This window comes from Paramisgurnus dabryanus, chromosome 8 (genome assembly GCF_030506205.2).
Source record: "Paramisgurnus dabryanus chromosome 8, PD_genome_1.1, whole genome shotgun sequence".
Taxonomy (NCBI): Eukaryota; Metazoa; Chordata; class Actinopteri; order Cypriniformes; family Cobitidae; genus Paramisgurnus; species Paramisgurnus dabryanus.
The window spans coordinates 17,803,987-17,825,992 of NC_133344.1; the positions used below are offsets into that span (position 1 = coordinate 17,803,987).

Genomic DNA, 22,006 nt, shown 5'->3' on the forward strand with positions numbered 1-22,006 from the left:
TTTTAAAAATGTAATTTTGTGTTAGATGTTTATACATATCGGGGTCGCGCACTCGCGTGTTTGTGTACATGCGCTTCAGACGTCTGCGTCAGACATCGCTTTTGACAGCACGGGTCACTTGCTGCGTCTCAGTTCATCCAGCTGTGGGTCAAACAGAAATTGCGCGTTGCGTTAATCGCGCGTTAATAAAATTAGTGCCGTTAAAATGAATTTGCGTTAACGCGTTATTAACGCGCTTATTTTGACAGCCCTAGTTTAAACACTTAGCAATTACGGCTAGCGGATACAGTTAACTGTTACGGTCAGCTAAACCAGTCAGTGGTTACGGTTAGTTGATGCATTTTATGTTTTTGGCTGATACAGTTAGCGGTTACGGCTAGCTGATATTGTGACGGGTCTCCTACCGTTTCTCCTATGGCCAGTGGGTGATGTGGTTAGCAGACTCAACAAGAGAACCATGTTCACATGTGACAAGCTAATGGGTGCCCTTAGTAGTTGATACAGTTAGCTGACCAACATGATCTCACAGAAAGTCGTGTTATAGTCACAAAAAATTGAATAATTTATTTGAGTCCATGGCACAAAATTCAGCTTTTTTCATGCCTTGAGCAAGAATGTCTGTTTTTTCTTTTTTTCTCCTATTTTTAAAGCATTGTCGCTTGGGGTTGGGGTTAGATTTGGGGTTTTGATGTACTTTCATGTATTGGTTTCTACATGTTTTTCTTCTGCTTTTAAAACTATTCTCGCCTTGAGTTGGGGTTAGAGTTGGGGTTTGGGTAGGATGTCTAAAAATGTAACAGAAAGTGGTTCTAACCCCAACCCCCAGCAACAATGGTAAGAAAATAGAAAAAAAACAATGAGAAGACAATACATTAAATTAAGCAAAAAAGAAAGTCGTGCAACGGACACACAAAAAAAACTATTTATAGAAATTTGTGACACAAAACAGACATTCTTGCTCAAGGCGCGAAAAAGCTGAATTTCATGCCATGGACACAAATAAATAAATCAAACTTTTCGTGACTATAACACGACTTTACGTGAGATCAGTTTGTAGATGGTACAGTTAGCTGTTAAAGTCAGTGCAGTTTGCTGACATGGTTAGTGGATAAAGTTAGTTGGTACAGTTAGTGGATATGGTTAGTTTGTGCTGTTAGATGATATAATGAGTGGGAATTAGTTGGTAAAATTAGCTGATACAGCTAGTGAGTGCAGTTATTAAGGTTGTGGGTGGATTTAATAAATATCATATTTGTTCGTTTAATTGCATCAAAACTAATCTGCTCATTGTATTAATACACTTGATGGCTTTATAAATCATGAAAGTGTTTGTGTCTGTACTCTTTAAGAGGTGGCTGTTTAGGAGGTATATTAATGATGATAATTTGTGATGGGTCTGGTAATTAGCCCATAGACTTTTCACATATGCTAGCATGTCAACTCCAACCATCATGAAGGGGTCTAAAAAACCCAGAACCCTTTCCCGAACCTCTTCAGAAAACTCCACACATCGCCTGTAAATATCTTAAATCATTTAATGCAATAGGACTGCATGTGGGTTAATATAACCGTGGGTGATTTTTACCAAGGTTAAGAATCAGATTTCATATCCGACATTCCTGCTCTTTGCGCATTCTTCCACAATTCCTCAGGAAATGACAGATCTGTGTTGTTTTTATTTATAGTTATCCCACTTTAAAGATGAAATAGCCACTGTATCTCTTCATTGCTTGCGTATGATGGCGGCGTTCAGAGGTTAGATGTTTTATAGCCCTCTCTCATAATTGGTACTCCTGTGACAGTATCCACCATCTGAGATCCATATTCCTACAACCAAAGATAAAGAGAGAGAGATTGAACAAAAGACAAATTCACATCTGGTATCTTTTGCATTACTGAATATGTGCTCCATCATAGATACTTCATATAGATTTCCATGGTTACCACAACACTCTGACCAATCAGTGAAGGTGCCTGACCATGTCACAAGGAGGCGTCAAGGGCACCATGTCGATTTCTAGAAGAATATTAATGGCTTTAATAATAACTTCCAAATTTGCAGCAAGCAATGTGACTTTATCCAAGAAAACAATTTGATCAAAATATCACATCTTTAAGAAGCCTCCAGCACTGTCATGTAGTCAATAGACAAGTCCAAGCACACCAATATTTGCCTGTTCATCTTTGCTGAAAGCAAATTACTGTATTACTGTACATGCCGCAGTATTTTTCATTTTTAAAGACACTATCAGATTATGAATTAATGGTATAAGATTAACAGCAGAGACAGTAATGGGGGATGATAACAGCAACCAATGAACTTTTGATTTTTAATTTATTATTGCAAAAATCGCCTTGGCCAAATTAATAAAAAAGATTATGGGTTCCCTGTGTATTCACATCTATCCCCTCTTTTAGGACGGACTTACAATGATCTGAACCAGTATCCTGTTTTCCCTTGGGTGCTCACTAACTACGAATCTGAAGAACTGGATCTTACAGTTCCTGGCAACTTCAGGGATCTTTCAAAGGTGCAACACACACACACACACACATATAATTTTATATATCTTCTATACATTTTGCATACATACCATATTTGCTCTTCTATCTTATCTCCCCTTTAAGAGATGCTTCCAATCTGCATTCAGCACCACTAATATCTCCTTTATAGCACTGTATTCCTTGAACATGTCAGTATGGGACCAGGTGGGCAGAAGAAGACCCCTGGCCCGACTTAGACAGTGATGTATTGTAATATATGCTTGTGACATCCACTCTCTGCTGTTTACCAGCTTGAGTTGCCTTCATTAGCAGGGGTTCACAGGCCTGCGGCGGTCCTGATGCATGTCCTTGGCTAGCCTGGGGCTGTAACCTCTGAAGATTCACCAGTGCTCATACAAAAACAGGGGCTTTAACCTGCCTCCCTAGTGCCTTGCTGTAAAGACCCCTGCCTTTGTTGTATAATGTATGAAGGGGCGGACGGCCTTGGTGGCAAACGTGCAGATCGAAGGGAGTGCGTGCGTGCTGTTCTTAATAATGAAGTAGGCGGCATTTTTGTAAATATGCAACAATGCAATTCTTTTTGCATCCAAACTGATCCCTGCATATGTTCTCAAAGCAATCTAAAGCAAACAATGCCATCTTGCATGGCAAATGCGCGTCTGGGAAAACACAAAGTCGGCCTGCCGGTTCTTCCGAACACACCCTCCGTCAAATTCTCACCTGCACTATTCCCAGAGCCCCAGACACGCAAACCGTTCCCTGGCGTCCCGTCTCGTGACCCGCCTAGCAGGAAGCAGCTGCCAGTCAAATTGGTGCGAATGCCCTCCAGCGTCGCGGTGATGGGCAGCATTGTGCAGCGCTGCTGAAATATCCTGCTTGATATGTACCATAATTCCCCTCTCAACCCCACCTACAATACACACCTGAAGTTATTGCACCAATAGCGTGTGCATTCAACTGTGCGCCAAATAACCGAAAAACAGGTCTCTGGGTGCCTCAGGCTAAGACTAGCACATTTTTGCATGGCAGCTACATTGACACGGCCGACAGATTTATTAGAATCTAATGATTATTTCCTTTTTGACTGACAGGTGGCTGATAGAAAAGGGAAGCCGTCTCGCTCGCAGCTATTAATTGGCGCGTGCTAATGCGAAGCCATCATACGCGAGGCTCTCTCAGAGCCAACTCTCGGCCGCGATTTCACGTTCCTCCACTTCTTTTGTGCGGCTTTGACAGGAAATTAGATGAAGTGTCTCCAACGGCTCTTTTTGAGCGGCTAGTGAGGTATAGAAGAGAACTGACAGCAAACATAATTACCTGAGTTGTGCAAATCTCTTGTTATGAATGTCTGATTGTTCATGCGAACATAATTCCAGTTGACTAGACTTGAACTTACACAATTATCTCACCCGATACAAATCTTCATGTATCACTCAACAGTTTCTCATAAGTTTATTATTTATTTATTTTTGTTCAATTTTAAAGGTGTTAAATGAAGTCGTAGAATAGACATTTTTGGCTGTATGGTTCCATAAAGAACCTTTAACAATTGAAGTACCTTTTTTTGTTTTGTAGAAGAGAATGGTACTTTATACTATAAAAAAAGAAAAAATGTCTAGAAAAAATATGGTTAAACCATGGTTAATATGGTTCTTCTATGGAATGACCTTTTGTAGCACCTTTATTTTAAAAGTCATTATGGGTAACGCAGACCAGCCCAAGCTTTACTTTCAGACATTTTTCCTCTATTGACTCATTTCAGAGACGCATCTGTTTTGTTTTGACCTGCGGGAGCTTTATTGCATTACTCTGAAGCTGTGTGTTGTGCTTTCAGCCGCTTATGAGGACAGTGAAAACAAGTGCAACTCCTCCTGACAGCATGTTGCCGGCACACAGTTCCTTAATGTAATTTTCTCTGATATATGAAATGCAGAATGCGAGTCTCCGGGGTAGATTGTGCTGATAGCGCCGCATGACGGCACTCTGTGGCTTTGCCATCAATAAACGACTACAAAACTCAGGGCTTATCTTTTGAACATGAGAAAGTTGCCCGTGGAAACGTAATTGTTCTCGAGGTTGTGGTTTGCATGCAGAAAAACAAGGTAAACAGTGTGGGGGAAGACTGGGTTTGAATATTGTTTTGTGGTTCGTCGTCATTATATTTCATGAGCTTCACAGGGCGGAGCTGTCAAAGGCTATTTTATAAGAAATGACATGTTCTTTTTAGACATTCATTCCAATGCAGTTACATGATTTAAACGCATGTAAACTATAATGACAGACGATTTATATGTTGTCTTATGGTACTTGTTTCAAAATATGTAAGCAAATGGTTACAATCATAAGTTGGTATTGCTTACAAATCCACTGATGTTATCTGAAATTTGCAGCGTATAGTAAGAGACAACATATTGCATATTTTCATTCCAAATTTTTAGTAAAAGAAATTGTTAAAGGATTAGTCAATTTTCTTAAAAAAATTACTCACCACCATGTCATCCAAAATGTTGATGTCTTTCTTTGTTCAGTCGAAAAGAAATGATGTTTTTTGAGGAAAACATTCCAGGATTTTTCTAATTTTAATGGACTTTAATGGACCCCAATACTTAACAGTTTTAATGCAGTTTAAAATTGCTGTTTCAAAGGACTGTAAACAATTTCAAACGAGGCATAAGGGTCTTATCTAGCGAAACAATTCTCATTTTTGGCAAAAATATGCACTTTTTAACCACAACTTCTAGTCTTCCTTCGGGCCTGTGACGCGCCAGCGCAACCTCACGTAATACGTCAAGAGGTCACGGATGACATATCGAAACTACACCCCAGTGTTTACAAGTGTGGAGAAAGAGGACCGTTCCGACGTTGTTGTATGTCAAATGATACTAATTAATGTCTTTGTGTCAGTTTATTGTTTAAAATGGTCAGCAAATGTGCGTTTCAAATATGTAACACGTGACCTTTCGACATCATTATGCAATTACGTGAGGTCGTGCTGGCTCTCACACAGCCGGAGGAAGAAGAGAAGTTGTGGTTTAAGAGGGCATATTTTTATTTTTATTGCCAAAAATGACAATCGTTTCGCTAGATAAGAAACGTATGCCTTGTTTGAGTCCTTTGAAGCTGTGTTGAAACTGCAATTTTAAACTGCATTTAAACTGTTAAGTGTTGGGGTCCATTAAAGTCCATTAAAATTAAAAAAACATAATTTCTGCTCGACTAAACAAAGAAAGACATCAACATTTTGGATGACGTGGTGGGTAAATTAATAAAGGATTTTTTTTTAAGAAAATGGACTACTCCTTTAAGTCTAATTGTTAAGGACGACCTTAAAGGGATAGTTTGCCCAAAAATAAAATTCAGTCATTATTATCTCACTCCCAAGTTAAAAACCTGTATAAATTTCGTTATTCTTCTAAATACAAATGATATTTGTAATCAAGCATGAAGCAGGAGCACCATTGACTTCCATAGTACAAATAAATAATACTATGCAGGTCAATAGTGCTCAAAAACGGTTTGCTCAAAATATATTCCTTTCTATTTAGCAGAACAAAGAGATATATACAGGTTTGTAACAACTTGACGGTGCGTAAATGATGATAGAATTTTCATTTTTGGGTGAACTATTCCTTTAAATTCTAGTTGTGAAATTTACAGCTTTTACAGTATGTAACTTTTAAACTGCAACGTCCCGTATTAAGCAAATGGCTTTTTTAATTTTTAGATAATTTGTTTATTTAACAGATATTGCGGTTTGATAGGTGTGTCTGGTGGGGATTTGAAAAGACTTGGTTTAATTAGGCCACAAGGGATTTATTTAAACTCTTCATTAAATACTTGAATAAGATGTGTCATATCGTACACACGTGTGACCTTTATTTTGTGCCTGCAGATATACTTGTCCTCGTTATGATTAATGAATTGAGAATCAACCATTACAATTTTACACCTCTAATTAGTTTGAATCTTTTGCTCTTTTATATTCTGAAACACATCAGCTATGGCTGTGCTTTCATGACTAATAACATACTGTAATCGAAAATACCCAATCTACCTAAATTCATCTTATAACTTGGAATTTTAAAAGCACTCTTAATTATAAAGCAATGGAAACTCTGGAAAGCTTTACATTTGCACGAACTCCTGTTTTATATTTAAGACTGATTCCCCACAGAATCTTAAGAAAGAAAATTACATGGATACTTGTTCACCCTATTAAGTGCAATAAGCATGTCATTGAACATTGAATTGGAAATAGTGAATTGTCATGCCTAGTATGATTACTATAGATGTTTTTTTTTTTTTTTATAAAATATACATGTAGTATATATGATCCTTGCTGTGAAATTCTGTCTCCATCTGATTATGAGATTAGGAGCAAATACGATTTCATTCATTCATTTCAAATTGATTTCAATCCTTGACACGAATTTACTCAGTCAGTATTAAAGAGATATCAATGTTATATTTGAAGAGTTTGGTTCCAAAATGCAATAAATCCATTTTAAATATTTAGGGTAAAAATGTGTTGTCTATACCAAGAAAGTGACAAAACGAAAACTACTATTATCTGTTACAAACTCTTAAATAGCATCTTTAGGTTATAATAATACTAAAAGTTCAAATCCATAATTAGATTTTTAAAGATTTATAAGATTTTTTTTCTGCAAAATGCTATAAATCTATTGAATCAATTTATAAATGTGCATTCATCTTTGCCATGTTATATTCATTTAGTTGACTAGTGGTATACACTGATTAAAAAAAAAACATTAATGGCATTAATCAAAACACTTACTTTGTCATTGCTGCTGTTTTCGGGACGTCGTCGCTGAACTGTTTTGACAGCGATAAGCTGTAAAATGTTTTGGTCCTGCTCGATTTTCATTGACTTTGAGTAAATTAATGGAAAGTTTTTCATGAAATTCCCTGGGGTCAATGTGTTAGCATGACAGAAGCTTGATGCTGTGTGTGGGAACAAACAACAACCGGCATTTTTCCCTCGCCCGAGTGACTTACGTTTTTTCCCCACCACAGGAAACCACCACAGATTTATCAATGCCAACAAAGTATTATTTTGTTTTTGTTTGTTTGTTGATCACAAAGTAAAAAGTAGATGAGGAAAACTAGGATTCAGTGTGTATTCAAAGCGCCGACCTTATTTTTTACAATGCGTGGAATGGTGTGCTGTGATTGGTTAAGCGGATTTATTGCATTCTGCAGAGAAGGAGGACTGGCGTTTATAGTGTTTTGGGGAAAAGGGAGAAAAGATGACAGAATAACACAGCGTATATTGTATTTTCCGTAAAATTAAAAATGTACCTTTTAATACTGACCTGATACAATACTGATTTTGGTGCTAACTATTTTTTTAGATGGTGTTTATCACATTTTGGACCCAAACTTTTCATTTTCACAGAATTTTCTTAACATTATATAGGATGATTTTATGTAAATCACAAAAATTGACTTTAGCTGGGTTTTCACAGACTCTTTCATATTTTTGTGCAAATTATTCTAATGTTTGTTTTTCTTTAGCATGCTTTAGAGTAAATATTACATTATTTTTACTATATTTCCACAAAACACCTTTACACAACTAAATACAAAGATGGGCAGTATTGGAGCTCTTCGTCATCCGCTGAAAAACATTTGTGTTGCCTCTGTTTCACAGCTGCCATGTTAAGCCGGGCAAACGATTTGTGTTATGCCAAGTGCAATATTTCCCCGGTTAAGTGTCTTTTTTTTCTGCCATGAGATGGACTCATCTTGCAGCCAGCGCTTGACTGGTCCCACTAAGAAGGTTTTTACAGCGTGCTAGACATCCTGTGGCTGGCCGCCCAATCATGGTCAGCCCTGGACGTCACATGGCGGGTCATTATCACCTCATAAATCGCAGCAGATCTCCATAAACTTCTCTTTCATTCGCCTTAACCGTGCTAACATCAGTGTGGATGGTCATTAAAAAGAAAGGGAATGAAAAGGAGGAATGGGGAGAGTGGGAAGAAAATACAAAGTTACTGTAAAAAAGCAGCTGTATCATCTGATCTAAGTACGCACAACTTTTTTTTCAGAAATACCAGGAAACGAATGATAAGTGTTTTGTAGTGTTTTCCCTCAAAAATGCTAGACCTATCGTTCCTTAAGATATTTATGACATTATGTATATCATGCTAGTCTAAATTCCCACACCATCAGCTCCTCTCCCACGCTCACACTCTTTGGGATTTACAAGGAAGTATTGATCTTCAGGGCCAGTCTTGTCCTGTTTGTCAATAACACGTAGTATATTAATATTGACTGACTATGTCACCTGCTACCATTGTTGATTGACTATTTTTTAGTTTCATTAATGAAGTGATGGCTGTTATGTAAAAAATTGGGAACTGCTTTAATTACACTGCGCTTCATGAGATGTTTTAAATAAATATTTGTTTGTGAGATGAATATGCTGTAACTTCTGAAGTACAAAATTATTTGAATGGCTTTTGTAAATATTGGCATTTTTAATTCTTCATTTTGTGCTATAATGTAAAATTCCCAAATTTCCTTTTTAGTGTTCGTATTTTAAATTAGATTATAAAATGTTTATTTTTGCACACACCTGTGAATGGCTAATGAAAGGCTGGACATTTTTAATGAATGCCAGTACAGATCATTATTAAATAAATAAATAAAACACTTCCTATTACATACTGATATAGTCATTGTCTTGCGTCTTCTGTTTCAGTTCTTGCACTTCTGTTTCAGTTCCATCCTTTTGTGTTTTTTTATTTGCAGTGTTTGATGTCCAATAAAAGTATCTGTGATGAAGCCATTACAGGATTTATACTGCAGCGAGCAAATTTATTACAAATTGTTTATGTTGTATAAAGACAGATTTATCAACATGTGTATGCATATGAGAAAGAAAGATAGCAGGAAAGACTTACAAGGCTCAGTGAATGCCTGTTTATTACAGACATTGTCCAGGATTTTTTCTGAGTGTTTTAACTGCAGTGGATGGTCAAGGCAGAGCGGTGTGGATGTACAGGGTGTAAATCAGGTCAGACAAGGTTAAGCCAGGCCACATTACTTTGCTGTCTTTAGCTGAGGTCTTTCAGATTGTCTTATACACAAACACACACACACACAGAAACAGATTCACATGCAGCTCACATCCAGCAGACAAACAAAATCTGCACAAACTAAATTTGAAGGCACATGAATATGCAAACACACAAACTCTGAAAATACACATTAAACATTAATGTCAACATAAGTGCTGTTTGTAATCCATTTTAATTCCGTAATGGAGTGAAACAGGATGTTCTATACGGAAAAAAAATAGGGAGTATGCATCAAATGTATACAACAGTTGTTGCATGAGAGGGGTTGGAAATTATTGATGACATTATCAGACAAGCTTGTGATTTCAGAATAAAAAATATGATCAGTTTAGATTTTATGTCAATACCTACAGGACTAGATTGCATTGGCAATGCATGCAAGTTTCTATTGCTTACTTCTGTGTACATGTGCATGTTTATGACCTGCATTTCTGAATCCGGTGCACCAGCGAGCACAGATGGATACATAGAGAAGTGCACTAAATGAACTTAAATGGGGGATAGTAATTTAGTGCAACAGACAAACATCATGAAAATTAAGCTTGTTTCACATCAGTGCTGTTCAAAGATCTGCTTAGATTCACCATTAAGCATTCATACAGACTGTACTGCACACACACACACACACACACACACTTGTGCAAACAAAGCTCTCCGCTCTACTGATATAATGTGTGCTGTAAGTCTTCTTTATGTGACGCTTGGTTATTGTCCGTGTACAGAAACTACACGGCTTCTATTTAATTGCTTCAGCTTGTACGTAATTGTTTTAGTTTCATAATGTATTTAAATCCAGAAATGATTTCTCTTTACTTTGTGTACTGAATGTAATTTTGACATACAGGTAAAAGTTTCACATGCACAGATATTTAAACTTACTCGGTTTGATTTGTTTCCAATGTCTTTCCACAGCCAATCGGAGCGTTGAATCCAAAGCGTGCGGCATTCTACGCTGAGCGCTATGAATCATGGGATGAGGAAACTCCGCCCTGCCACTATTCATCTCACTATTCCACCGCCGCCTCAACTCTTCATTGGCTTGTCAGAATCGTAAGTGTTTTGATTGGATGGATGCAAGGAATATGATGCCCTTAACATCTGGAAAGTAGTTAACTCAGCAGCTGTGATGGCAGCAGGCCGTTTCTGGATCATATTATGCCTGTAGTGAAATGTTGCGTTTTATTGTGCTGGTTAGTATTTTTGTATAAGGAAGTATAATTCCCTCACATATAATCTTTTAACTACACAGCAAAATCACTCGTGTTAAATGCACACTGCTGGTGTATATATGGGTGGTGGTACTCATATAAACATCAGCAATGCACATTTAACACTTATAAATATAATTTTTGTATGGTTAAATCTTGGGAATTATGCTGTCAAAAGTCTAGTTATTTTAATAGGCTCTATCATACAACTTTTCAGTACACGGTATACCAAGCCCTTTGTCAATCAAAGCTCAGGTTAGCACATCCTTTCACCGCAGAAACATCTCAATTTACGAGCCTCATGTTCCACTACAGAGGACCAGTGAGAGGATTTCACAGGCTGGTAAACAGGCATATGTGAGAGGCAAGTCAAAAAGCTCTGTGTAATGATTTACGGTTTGGCACGTGACAACTTTATGTGTCTCAGACAGCACGCAGAGCCCTGGGAAACATGTCCATCATTGTCTCCTGCTAACGTCCTCACTTATCCTGAGTGTCTAATACAGTGCTGATTTGAGACCAGTGGTGCACATCAGCCTAAAACATTTTTTATGGATAGTTTTGGGAATGAGTGTCCAGATTATTGGAATTTCTTTATTTCACATTGGTTACATGTTGTGTTTTTGACGTTTGTGACATAATGCATTTTCTTAATTTTTACCAGAACCCAAATCAGCCACAGATTTTGAAATCCGCTTTTTTAACTCTTTCCCCGCCATTGACGAGTTAACTCGTCAATTAAGAGAAAATGCATCACTGCCGATGACGAATATTCCTGGCATTCCGTAATAACGGTATTATCCAGCAGGTGGTGCTTTTCTGCAACTTATAAAACCCGGAAGTGTCACCCTATAGGCAAACAGCTGGATGTCCGTGTATGTTTTGAGGATCGCTCTGAATTTGATCTCTAACAAAAGTCATTCACAAAAATTGAATTATCTCAGCTTTTTGCTCAAAATTCAGGGGATCCTTTGCCACTATTTAATTTAACCCTCTGGGGTCTAAGGGGTTTTTAGGGCCCTGGGGAAGTTTTGACCTACACAGACATTTGTGCTTTTTTCAGTTGCTTAAAAACATATTAATGGCAAAAGTCTCATAACACTGTGTTCATCACAAACTGGGCTACAATATCATATAATCAACATGTATGTACATGTTTGTATTTTTGAGAGAAAAATGTTTATGCGTGGTTTTTGAAAAAGCAAAATTTTTAAGTCACTGATATAACTCCACAAAACTCATTCTAAACATGTTTTCCCAAGACTTTCCAAACTGGATCTAGTAGTCTAGAGTTTTTTCTTCAAAATGATGTGAAAATCATATGGCCTACTCAATCACATAAAGCAAGATATTGATTTACAATTTCTAAGACACTTTTGCTTGAGAGAGGCTGTATGCGTGGAGGCGGGAAAGCTCCTGAATAATCAGTGATTGACAGCTGAGAGACAAAAGAATTGAATAATGAGCCTTGTGGGGATGTTCAACAGGAATGTAACTACCTCTGTAGTAAAACCATGATAAGGTTTACTTTTCAATATAATATATATATATATATATATATATATATATATATATATATATATATATATATATATATATATATATATATATATATATATTTCTATTGAAATATTTTCTATTCATTTCACAAGTATAAGTTACCTTTTAAAATCCATGGTAGCCTAATCCTGGTAAAGATACTGTTTGGCCATCGTAAAATGAACACACTTCAACCCAGGGTTAGTGCTTGGTTGGCCAGCGAGAGGTTTACTTTTGTGCAGTAAAAAGCTCAAAAGAACAACTGCCTATCGTTGTCTGGACTCCTATTTGTGTTTTTGTAATCATTATAGTAGAAACACAACCAGGGACACGCGTGATAAACTTATCAATGTTTGTTTACAGCCGCCGCCATTACCTCACGTGTTGATCATGAAAGCAGTGAATGTGTGCACATGCGAGTGATCCTGTGTTTAATAAACTTGCTGTGCGGCGATATGCGCTTAGACGCAACTAAATAAGGATTGTACTGTTTGCAATCGCGTATTTTATAAGAATTTTATAAGAATACCAAAAAGCGCGTCGAGTTTCCTGACTCGCGTGTTTGTGTATGTGCGTTCCCGTCGCCTCGGCTGTTTGACGGAAGACAAAGAAAACACTCGCGTCTGGAGATACTGACACACATCCGCAAGTAAATAAGGATTTATATGTCGGACATCGATCCCGTCACACTGACGAAGCACACACACTCGCGTCTGTCTGGAGATTTAGGCGCGAGTAAACAAGTATGTGATGTGTGTAATCGCATCTTTTATAATGATACCACAAAGCGCTTCAAATATGAGGCATTGTGTGTTTGTGTGTGCGTTTGGACGTCGATCGAGTCACACTCGCGTCTGGAGATAACTTTAGTTACAGTCACGAGTAAACAAGTAGATGTCATGTTTCCAGCACTCGGATTAAAACTCAACACAGCAGTGAATGACTGCAGAGACGGAATGTCCATTGACTGTGGGGTTGACTAATGAATATGGATGATCTCTGCTCTTTTCTTCAATGGAGCGGGGCGTGGCTCATTATAGATAATGAAGCAACAGAAGAAAGACGGTACATCTCTCTCTTCTAATACAGTTAACAACGAATTACAATATTTGTTTTCGATTTCACTTACATCTTCCAAAAGCAGACATTCCAAGCATTATGTAGACATTTATCTTTTGTTTATATGACAAATATTCGTTAAGTTAGAGTTAATTTTTCTGACGTGTTTCTGAAAGGACTTCACTGAGGGAGAGAGAACAAAACGCGCATCATGTTTATTTTCTTAATTTTGCGAAAAGCACAACATGGTGTTTTTATTGGGAGTGGACAGAAAAAAACTACACAATTTAACGTTTTAAATGATGTATAAATCATATCTGTATGTCAAAAATCAGCAGAGTTATCTAAGTCTCTTTGGGGAGTGATCGAAAAATAAAGAGTTTGCGGCGCCCGCGCCGCAGCCGACCCCAGAGTGTTAATGCATTGGTGCAAGTTAAAAATTCTTAATAATTGATTTATTGAAAGATTTAAAGTTGCAAACGTTTTTTATGATAATGTTGATAGTTACATCAAGTTAATATTGTGTGTAACTTCAAATTAATTATCTGTGTTAGTTTGTTTAAAACATTATTTAAGTTGTAGTAACTCAATGCATTTAGCATGAGAAGACTTTTAATTATTATTGTTCTGTACTTTTGGTATTTAACTCTTTCCCCGCCAGCATTTTTCATTATTTTCACAAAAGTTTAATGCCTTACAGAAAATTCTCCTTTTAAAATATATAAAAATACAATATATTAAATAAAAAAACAGACCATCTGCTTTCAAACAAAAAAAATCTGTGTTCTGTTTTTATCACCTCTCAAATATGTGTAGGTTTCATCAAAAACACCAAATTTTGAGCAAAAAGCTGAGATAATTCCATTTTTGTAAAGAACTTTTGATAGAGATCAGATGCAGAGCGATCTTTTAAACATACATGGACATACAGCTGTTTGCCCTTGGGCAATACTTCCGGGTTTTATAAGTTGCGGATGGTGGATAATAGCGGCATTGCAGATTGACGAGATAACTTGTCAATGGCAGGGAAAGAGTTAAAAGATTTTCTGTTATGTTGTTGATTTTTAAAAGGTTACCATTGTGCTGAAGAATAGAGCATTTGCTCAAGTTGAGAACAGACTCACCGAGCATTATTTTGCTGTTTTAATCAGATGGCATTTTAATAAAAATGCTAAACCGGGATGTCTTCTGCAACCTGAGAAGTGTTTTTAAATAAAAAAGTTCAAATCATTTTAGTAGTTTTGTGTAAATCAGTGTCCACGATTGAAACAAATTTAAAATACAAAAAATAAAACAAGTTAAAACAACTTAATTTTTATGAGTATTCAACACAATTTTTTAAGTTCTTTCAACTTATTACAGTGTGTTGGCCACAATTAATTTCAGAAGTAGTTGTCTTAACTCAAAAGAATTGATCCAAACTGTTGCGTTTATTTTTTGAGTCCAAGCTATATTTTTTAGAGTGTGTTTTTGAAGAAACCTTCCCATATTTGAGAGAGGATAAAAAGATAACTAATTAAACTTTTTTTGGTGTTTGAAAGTACACTGCAAAAAATTACTTTCTTACTTAGGATTTTTGTCTTATTTTCAGTAAAAATATCTAAAAATTCTTAAATGAATGTATATTTTCTTGATAGGCAAAATGACCGAGGAAAATAAGTTTAGATTTACACAAAAATATAAACTTAAAAGGGTGGTTTCCCAGACAGGGATTAGCTTAAACCAGGACTAGGCCTTAGTTTAATTAGGAAATATAACTAGTTTTTACAAACATGCCTTACTAAAAACATTACCTGTTTGCATTTTGGTGCAAAACAAAGGGCACTGATGTATTTTAAGATACGTCAGTGCAAGTAGTTTTCAGCTTGGACAGCTCTTACATTTATTTTAGTCTAGGACTAGTCTAATCCCTGTCCGGGAAACCGCCCATAATTAAATTAGTGCTTAAAACAGGCAAAAAAAATCTGCCAATGGAATAAGATTTTTTTTTGCTGTTTTAAGCACTAATTTACTTAAAGTTTAAATTTTTTGTTTAAAAACTAGACTTATTTTACTAGGTCATTTTGCTCATCAAGAAAATACATCTTAATTTAAGAATTTTTAGATATTTTTAGACAAAAATACTAAGTAAGAACATAATTTTTTTGCAGTGCAGAGGATCTGTTCTTTCATTTGATATATGGTATGTTTATATATTTATAGAAGAACATTTTCTGGAAGGCATTAAACTTTATATAAAATGGCTGGCAACTTTTTTTTAAATGCTGGCGGGAAAAGAGTTAATAAAAAGAAAATTAATGGATTAGCTTCCCCCAAAATCTCTTTTTGTGTTTTGAGAAATTACATAAGGTAAGTATATGTGTGACCCTGCCTGTGAAGATGTCAAATTGCCCTTCTCTCAATTCAATTCAATTCAATTTTATTTATATAGCGCTTTTCACAATTGTTAATTGCGTGTGTATAGATCAACGTGTGTATAGTTTTTGGACTGTGGAAGGAAACCATATACTGTAGTACCCCAAGTTAACCCAATCTGACACAGGGAGAACATAAACTCCACACAGAAAGACCTCCTGACCCAGCCAAGGCTTAAACCAGAGACCTTCTTGCTGTGGCAACAGTGCTGTGTCTGGGGTGGCCGCCACTATGCTGCCCCAAACATCTATATAGTGTATTTTTCATCTATCCATTTAAATTTTTATCGCATAATAAAAACATTGCACTTGGTTCTTCCCATGCGGCCTATTTCGTTGATAATGATGATTTTGAAGAGTCCCCTGGCAGCTCTCACACCAGACTTGACTGAGGCTGCACATACCATCATCTTTTCCCCGGGCTTATCCAGCATCTCCATGTCATCTCCTCATACTGCCAACCCAGACTGATGACCCTGAATCTGCCAATTAGAGCCAGAGCTGAGCTCCTCAGCCAACAGGCCATATAATTAACTTCGCCACGGGCACTGTTACAGAAAATGAGCGAAGAAAAAACCCTTCCACAAACTCTGCATAATCTGACAGACGATTCGCTGCATTGAGATGTTTGTGCAAACTGAACGTTTCCCAGAGCAGTGCAGACTGAGCACCCCATCAAGAGATTGAATCCAATTACCATAGAAATAAATCTAGATCAATTTACTGGATTTTGTCCGACTGATGTTTTTGGTGATGTATAGCATTAGCACTTTGCGAAAGCGGCACAAATTTGTCTCAACAAGTGGCTAATTAGCAGTCAGAATAAACAACCGAGTCGAGTCGTGAAATCTCTACAACTGTTTTCAGACTTTTGGAAAGATGTTTTGAAGAGTATATGGGTGAACAAAAGTTTTAGAAAAAATGTGACAATGTTGTTTTGTGTCTGCTCAATTGCAGGAGCCTTTCACCACGTTTTTCCTTAATGCCAACGGCAACAAGTTCGATCACCCAAACCGCACTTTCTCCGGTATTGCCCGTTCATGGCGACACTGCCAACGCGACACTGCAGACGTGAAGGTAAGGATGTGTCATCTAGTGCATTTCTAGTGCACATTCTAATGCAAGTTTATGTCATTGCAAACTAGTCATAAGGTGTTAAATGCATGAAGTAATGTCGACATTACAGTCTACAACTGCAAAGAATTAAACCAACAGTTACTGAAAGAGTTTGTTTTTCTCTATAACACAGTCAATCAAATGAAACTGGTATCATCCAGTTCGCAAAAAGAAACATGTGGTGTTAACTTTAAATCAAGATTGTACTGTTTGTTTCACACTAGCACAACGTAAATGTGTTTTATGTTTTTAAACGTGGGATTTTGTGAAATCAACATTTTTCTCTGAAACATTTAAAATGAAATATTGTTTAACGTGTGCATTTTTCAAAGTAGCGTCACTTCATCACTATAATGGTTGTTCCCGGTTGCCTGTGAGCCCCTCTCTGCAGCACAGCACGCACACTTGCGCTGACCTAAAAGTGTCATACTTCTCTTGCACACTTCATGACGGGTTAGCTTCGCCCTGGGCAATTAATAAAGCATTAATGACAAAAGCTATTTAAAATGAAGTCTTTTATGTAAAGGCAGGGCTTTTTACTACCCCAGGCTGGGGAACAGCATTCAGCAACACGAGGTGCAGGCGATATGCACAGCAAGTGAACGGCCGTGCAAAGAAACACTAGGTATGTTAGCAAATAAAGCCTTTCTGAAGCACTCCAGTGTCTATGTGGATCATGTTAAACAACATAAATCTGTTCGGACAAAAATATAAGAATTTTTTAGTCTTTGCTTGTTGGAGTACCGGTTGTTTTTTATTATGTATGAGCAGCATGAATTTTGTGACTAAATATCTTATTTGTATTATTTCTTAAACAGGCAAATCTAATTTAATATTTTATGTTTAAACCCAAATTTTTGTCGGACTCTGAAAAAGACATTTTAATACCACATTAAACTTTTTAGCATCCATGCAAAACAAAATGGCAAACCGTGCTTTTTTTGAAAAACCTTTAATATTGTTTAAAAAAAATGCCAAAAGTAATGATTCTGTTTTTGTTTGCCATTTTGTATTTGCATGGGCGCTAAACAGTTCAATGTGGTATTAAAACCACAAGTATGACAAAAAGTGGGGTTTTACCCCAAAATGCTGCATTATATTTTGGTGTGTTCATGTCTTTATTGTGCTCATTGTTTGCAGGAGTTTGCCATGTAGCACTTCAATTATCTTTATTACCCATAATTCTCTGCTCCTGAAATGTTGTTAGATTATGTTTGAGCTTATGTTTGTCCAGTAAAGGTCAATTTTGCACTACTACTGTACATTAATCATTTTCTAATGCTTTTCTAATACTAGGGGTGCACCGATATATTGGCCGATGATGCTTGCTATGCTTCTCAATGAATTACGGTGAAATGCCACTACATTCAAAAGCCAGAGGGCGCTCTCGTGCAGAAACTCAATATGTGCTGCAGAAGAAGAACCAAATACACAGCTATGACCATAGATATGTATAATAAAGGCTGGATGTCTTACGGTGGAGTCTCTAACGTTATCACCGGCGGCCATCTTGTCTCAGTCAGCTCGCTAACTCGTAGCATTGTGTTTTAATGGTGCATGCACTTCTAGTTAACCATAACTTGCTCAATTTTCTAACGATTTTCAAACGGTTTGGTTTCTTAGAAACGTTATTAACGTGGCTATAATTCTGGATGCTTGAACATGTTTCTTGAACATTATTCATAAGTATACAGTGTCATAGGTACATCTCTGACATTTATAACAAACACAATGCTAATGAGTGCGCGAGCTGACTGAGACAAGATGGCTGCCAAGTGCAGATGTCGACCTCCATTGGCCAGCAGCGCAGGCGAGACATCTAGCCTTTATTATACATATCTATGGCAATGACATGCAGCTCCATGTTGCTGTTCTTCAAAGCTTTTCAGGTATTTTCATAATAATAAAGAATATGTATAATGATTAGGTTTGAGGAGTGTTGCTTTTTGAAATGCATGTTATAAACGACTCAAACTAACAGTTTAACAGACTTACTGATCAAAAGCCGTAGTACATGAAATAGCTGTGAATAATATCAGCTGTGCGATTCAGAATAGTTATCAGCATTTATCGGTGCATCCCTAATCAGTATTATGCTATATTCCACTATTTCCCCTTTTTAAGTACAGCTGAATTATTACACGGCTAGTTCCAGTCCTTGATTTTGATTGGTCAATAGCTGCTTTATTTACGATAAATGCATTTACCTGTAATGGTGCATTCACACCAGCTGTGTTTTTTTTTTTTTTGTTTACTCGCTTCATTCGCGTGTGAAAGCTGTGCGTGAAATTCTAGTCATTCGGGACATTCATGCGGAAATTCGTGTCATGGGAGGGGCTTCTGCGACTCCGCTGAAACTCCGCTCGCTTCCTGTAATCATATCACTACTACAGCAAGGCCCTGATTGGTTAACGTGACGTGGAAATCCGCCAAAGTTCAAAATTTTCATCTCACACTTTTCCCGCGGCAACGCTCAATTCACGCGGAACGCGCCATTCACACTGCGCATTCCGCGTTTACCTACATAACTGTGGGTTCACACAATCTGCGCTTGAGGCGTCAAATTCGCGTCTACCACATCTAGTTTGCCACTTGAACATTTTGAGTTTACTCGCTTTATTCACGCATGAAATCCGCACGTGAAATTCTAGTCATCGAGACATTCACACGGAAATTCACATCATGGGAGGGGCTTCTGCAACTCCGCTTAAACCACGCTCGCTTCCTGTAATCATATCACTACTACAGCAAGGCCCTGATTGGTTAACGTGATGCGGAAATTTAAAAAAGTTCAAAATTTTCTACTCGCGCATTTCCCGTAGCAACGCTCAATTCACGCGGAATGCGCAGTGCGAATGGCGTGTTCCACGTGTACCTGCATAACTGTGGGTTCACACCATCCGCCTTTGAGGCATCAAATTCGCGTCTACCACATTTAGTTTGCCACTTGAACATTTTGAGTTTACTCGCTTTATTCACGCATGAAATCCGCACGTGAAATTCTAGTCATCGAGACATTCACACGGAAATTCACATCATGGGAGGGGCTTCTGCAACTCCGCTTAAACCCCGCTCGCTTCCTGTAATCATATCACTACTACAGCAAGGCCCTGATTGGTTAACGTGATGCGGAAATTTAAAAAAGTTCAAAATTTTCTACTCGCGCATTTTCCGTGGCAACGCTCAATTCACGCGGAATGCGCAGTGCGAATGGCGTGTTCCACGTGTACCTGCATAACTGTGGGTTCACACCATCCGCCTTTGAGGCATCAAATTCGCGTCTACCACATTTAGTTTGCCACTTGAACATTTTGAGTTTACTCGCTTTATTCACGCATGAAATCCGCACGTGAAATTCTAGTCATCGAGACATTCACACGGAAATTCACATCATGGGAGGGGCTTCTGCAACTCCGCTTAAACCCCGCTCGCTTCCTGTAATCATATCACTACTACAGCAAGGCCCTGATTGGTTAACGTGATGCGGAAATTTAAAAAAGTTCAAAATTTTCTACTCGCGCATTTTCCGTGGCAACGCTCAATTCACGCGGAATGCGCAGTGCGAATGGCGTGTTCCACGTGTACCTGCATAACTGTGGGTTCACACCATCCGCCTTTGAGGCATCAAATTCGCGTCTACCACATTTAGTTTGCCACTTGAACATTTTGAGTTTACTCGCTTTATTCACGCATGAAATCCGCACGTGAAATTCTAGTCATCGAGACATTCACACGGAAATTCACATCATGGGAGGGGCTTCTGCAACTCCGCTTAAACCCCGCTCGCTTCCTGTAATCATATCACTACTACAGCAAGGCCCTGATTGGTTAACGTGATGCGGAAATTTAAAAAAGTTCAAAATTTTCTACTCGCGCATTTCCCGTGGCAACGCTCAATTCACGCGGAATGCGCAGCGCGAATGGCGTGTTCCACGTGTACCTGCATAACTGTGGGTTCACACCATCCGCGTTTGAGGCATCAAATTCGCCTCTACCACATTTAGTTTGCCACTTGAACATTTTGAGTTTACTCGCTTCATTCACGAGTGAAAGCCGCCCGTGAAATTGTAGTCATTGAGACATTCATGCAGAAATTCGTGTCATGGGAGGGGCTTCTGCGACTCTGCTCGTGTCCTGTAGTCACGTCACAACTAGAGCAAGCTCCTGATTGGTAAACATAGCACGTTTTTCCCCCAAAGTTCAAATTTTTCATCTCGCTCGTTTCCCACGGCAACGCTCAATTCGCACCATTCGCGCAAGCTAGATGTGCAAATGAGGCGGAATCGCTTCTACCGCACCGTGTTTAACATAGAAAAGTCGGGCAGGGACTACTATTTTGTCGGGAGTAAGGCTTTTTTTCATGAAAATTGCGTTGATATTGTGGTAACCATTTTATAAATAACATACTGAAGACTACTGTGTTTTAAATAAGTTACGGATGAAGGCTTTGCAACAAGCACTCTGCTTCAAATTGTACTTAACAAAGCCCTTTAGCCTCACTACTCCACGAAACAGCACAGCCACTCCTTACCTTATTGCTTACATATTTCCCCCATATTTGTTGTAATTGTTTAAAAAAAAATTTGATTCTGTATTTACAGTAAAGCTGTTTTGCTGCAATGTGAAATTGCGAAAGCGCTATAGAAATAAATAGGAAATGTTTTATTACATTTAAAAATATTCAGTAATAAATATTATTTTTTTTAAGATCGTGAGAATCATACATTCAGTCATATCTGTCCCAACTTTGGACTGGCGCTATAAATCTATTATGTACAGGTCTAGAGACTAGCATCCCATACAAATGTACAGAACATTATTGTAATAATTTGCTAAGTATCAAAATGTCCAACCACTGTCAAATACTTCAACAAATGCAAGTCCCCAGCCTGCTGAGAGCAAAAGAGTAGCTTTCCCTCAAATCCTCAGCAGTTTCTCAATAATCTGTTAGCGTAGCTCCGTCTGAAGGAGCAGGATGAGCAGTCTGCCCCGTGACAGCTCTCCAGGAGGGTGTCATTAGGGTGAACAGTGTAAAGTGGGAGACTTGAGTGTGATT

At 37.8% G+C, this 22,006-nt stretch overlaps 1 protein-coding gene and 1 long non-coding RNA gene across 2 annotated transcripts in view; one reads left to right on the plus strand and one right to left on the minus strand.

The window, feature by feature from the left end:
- The window catches only part of nbeab (neurobeachin b), a 328,780-nt gene that overhangs the window by 270,819 nt on the left and 35,955 nt on the right, over nt 1-22,006 (plus strand). The window contains exons 43-45 of the mRNA XM_065280795.2: nt 2,419-2,531; nt 10,527-10,664; nt 16,792-16,911. Of these exons, the coding sequence (XP_065136867.1) occupies nt 2,419-2,531; nt 10,527-10,664; nt 16,792-16,911 (371 nt within the window). The remainder of the gene's footprint in view (nt 1-2,418; nt 2,532-10,526; nt 10,665-16,791; nt 16,912-22,006) is intronic.
- Nucleotides 1,524-10,573, minus strand: LOC135770892 (uncharacterized). Its single transcript, XR_010542798.1, has 2 exons — nt 10,494-10,573; nt 1,524-1,827 (listed from the first exon to the last, which is right to left on the minus strand). It is a non-coding gene; the product is annotated as an uncharacterized lncRNA (long non-coding RNA).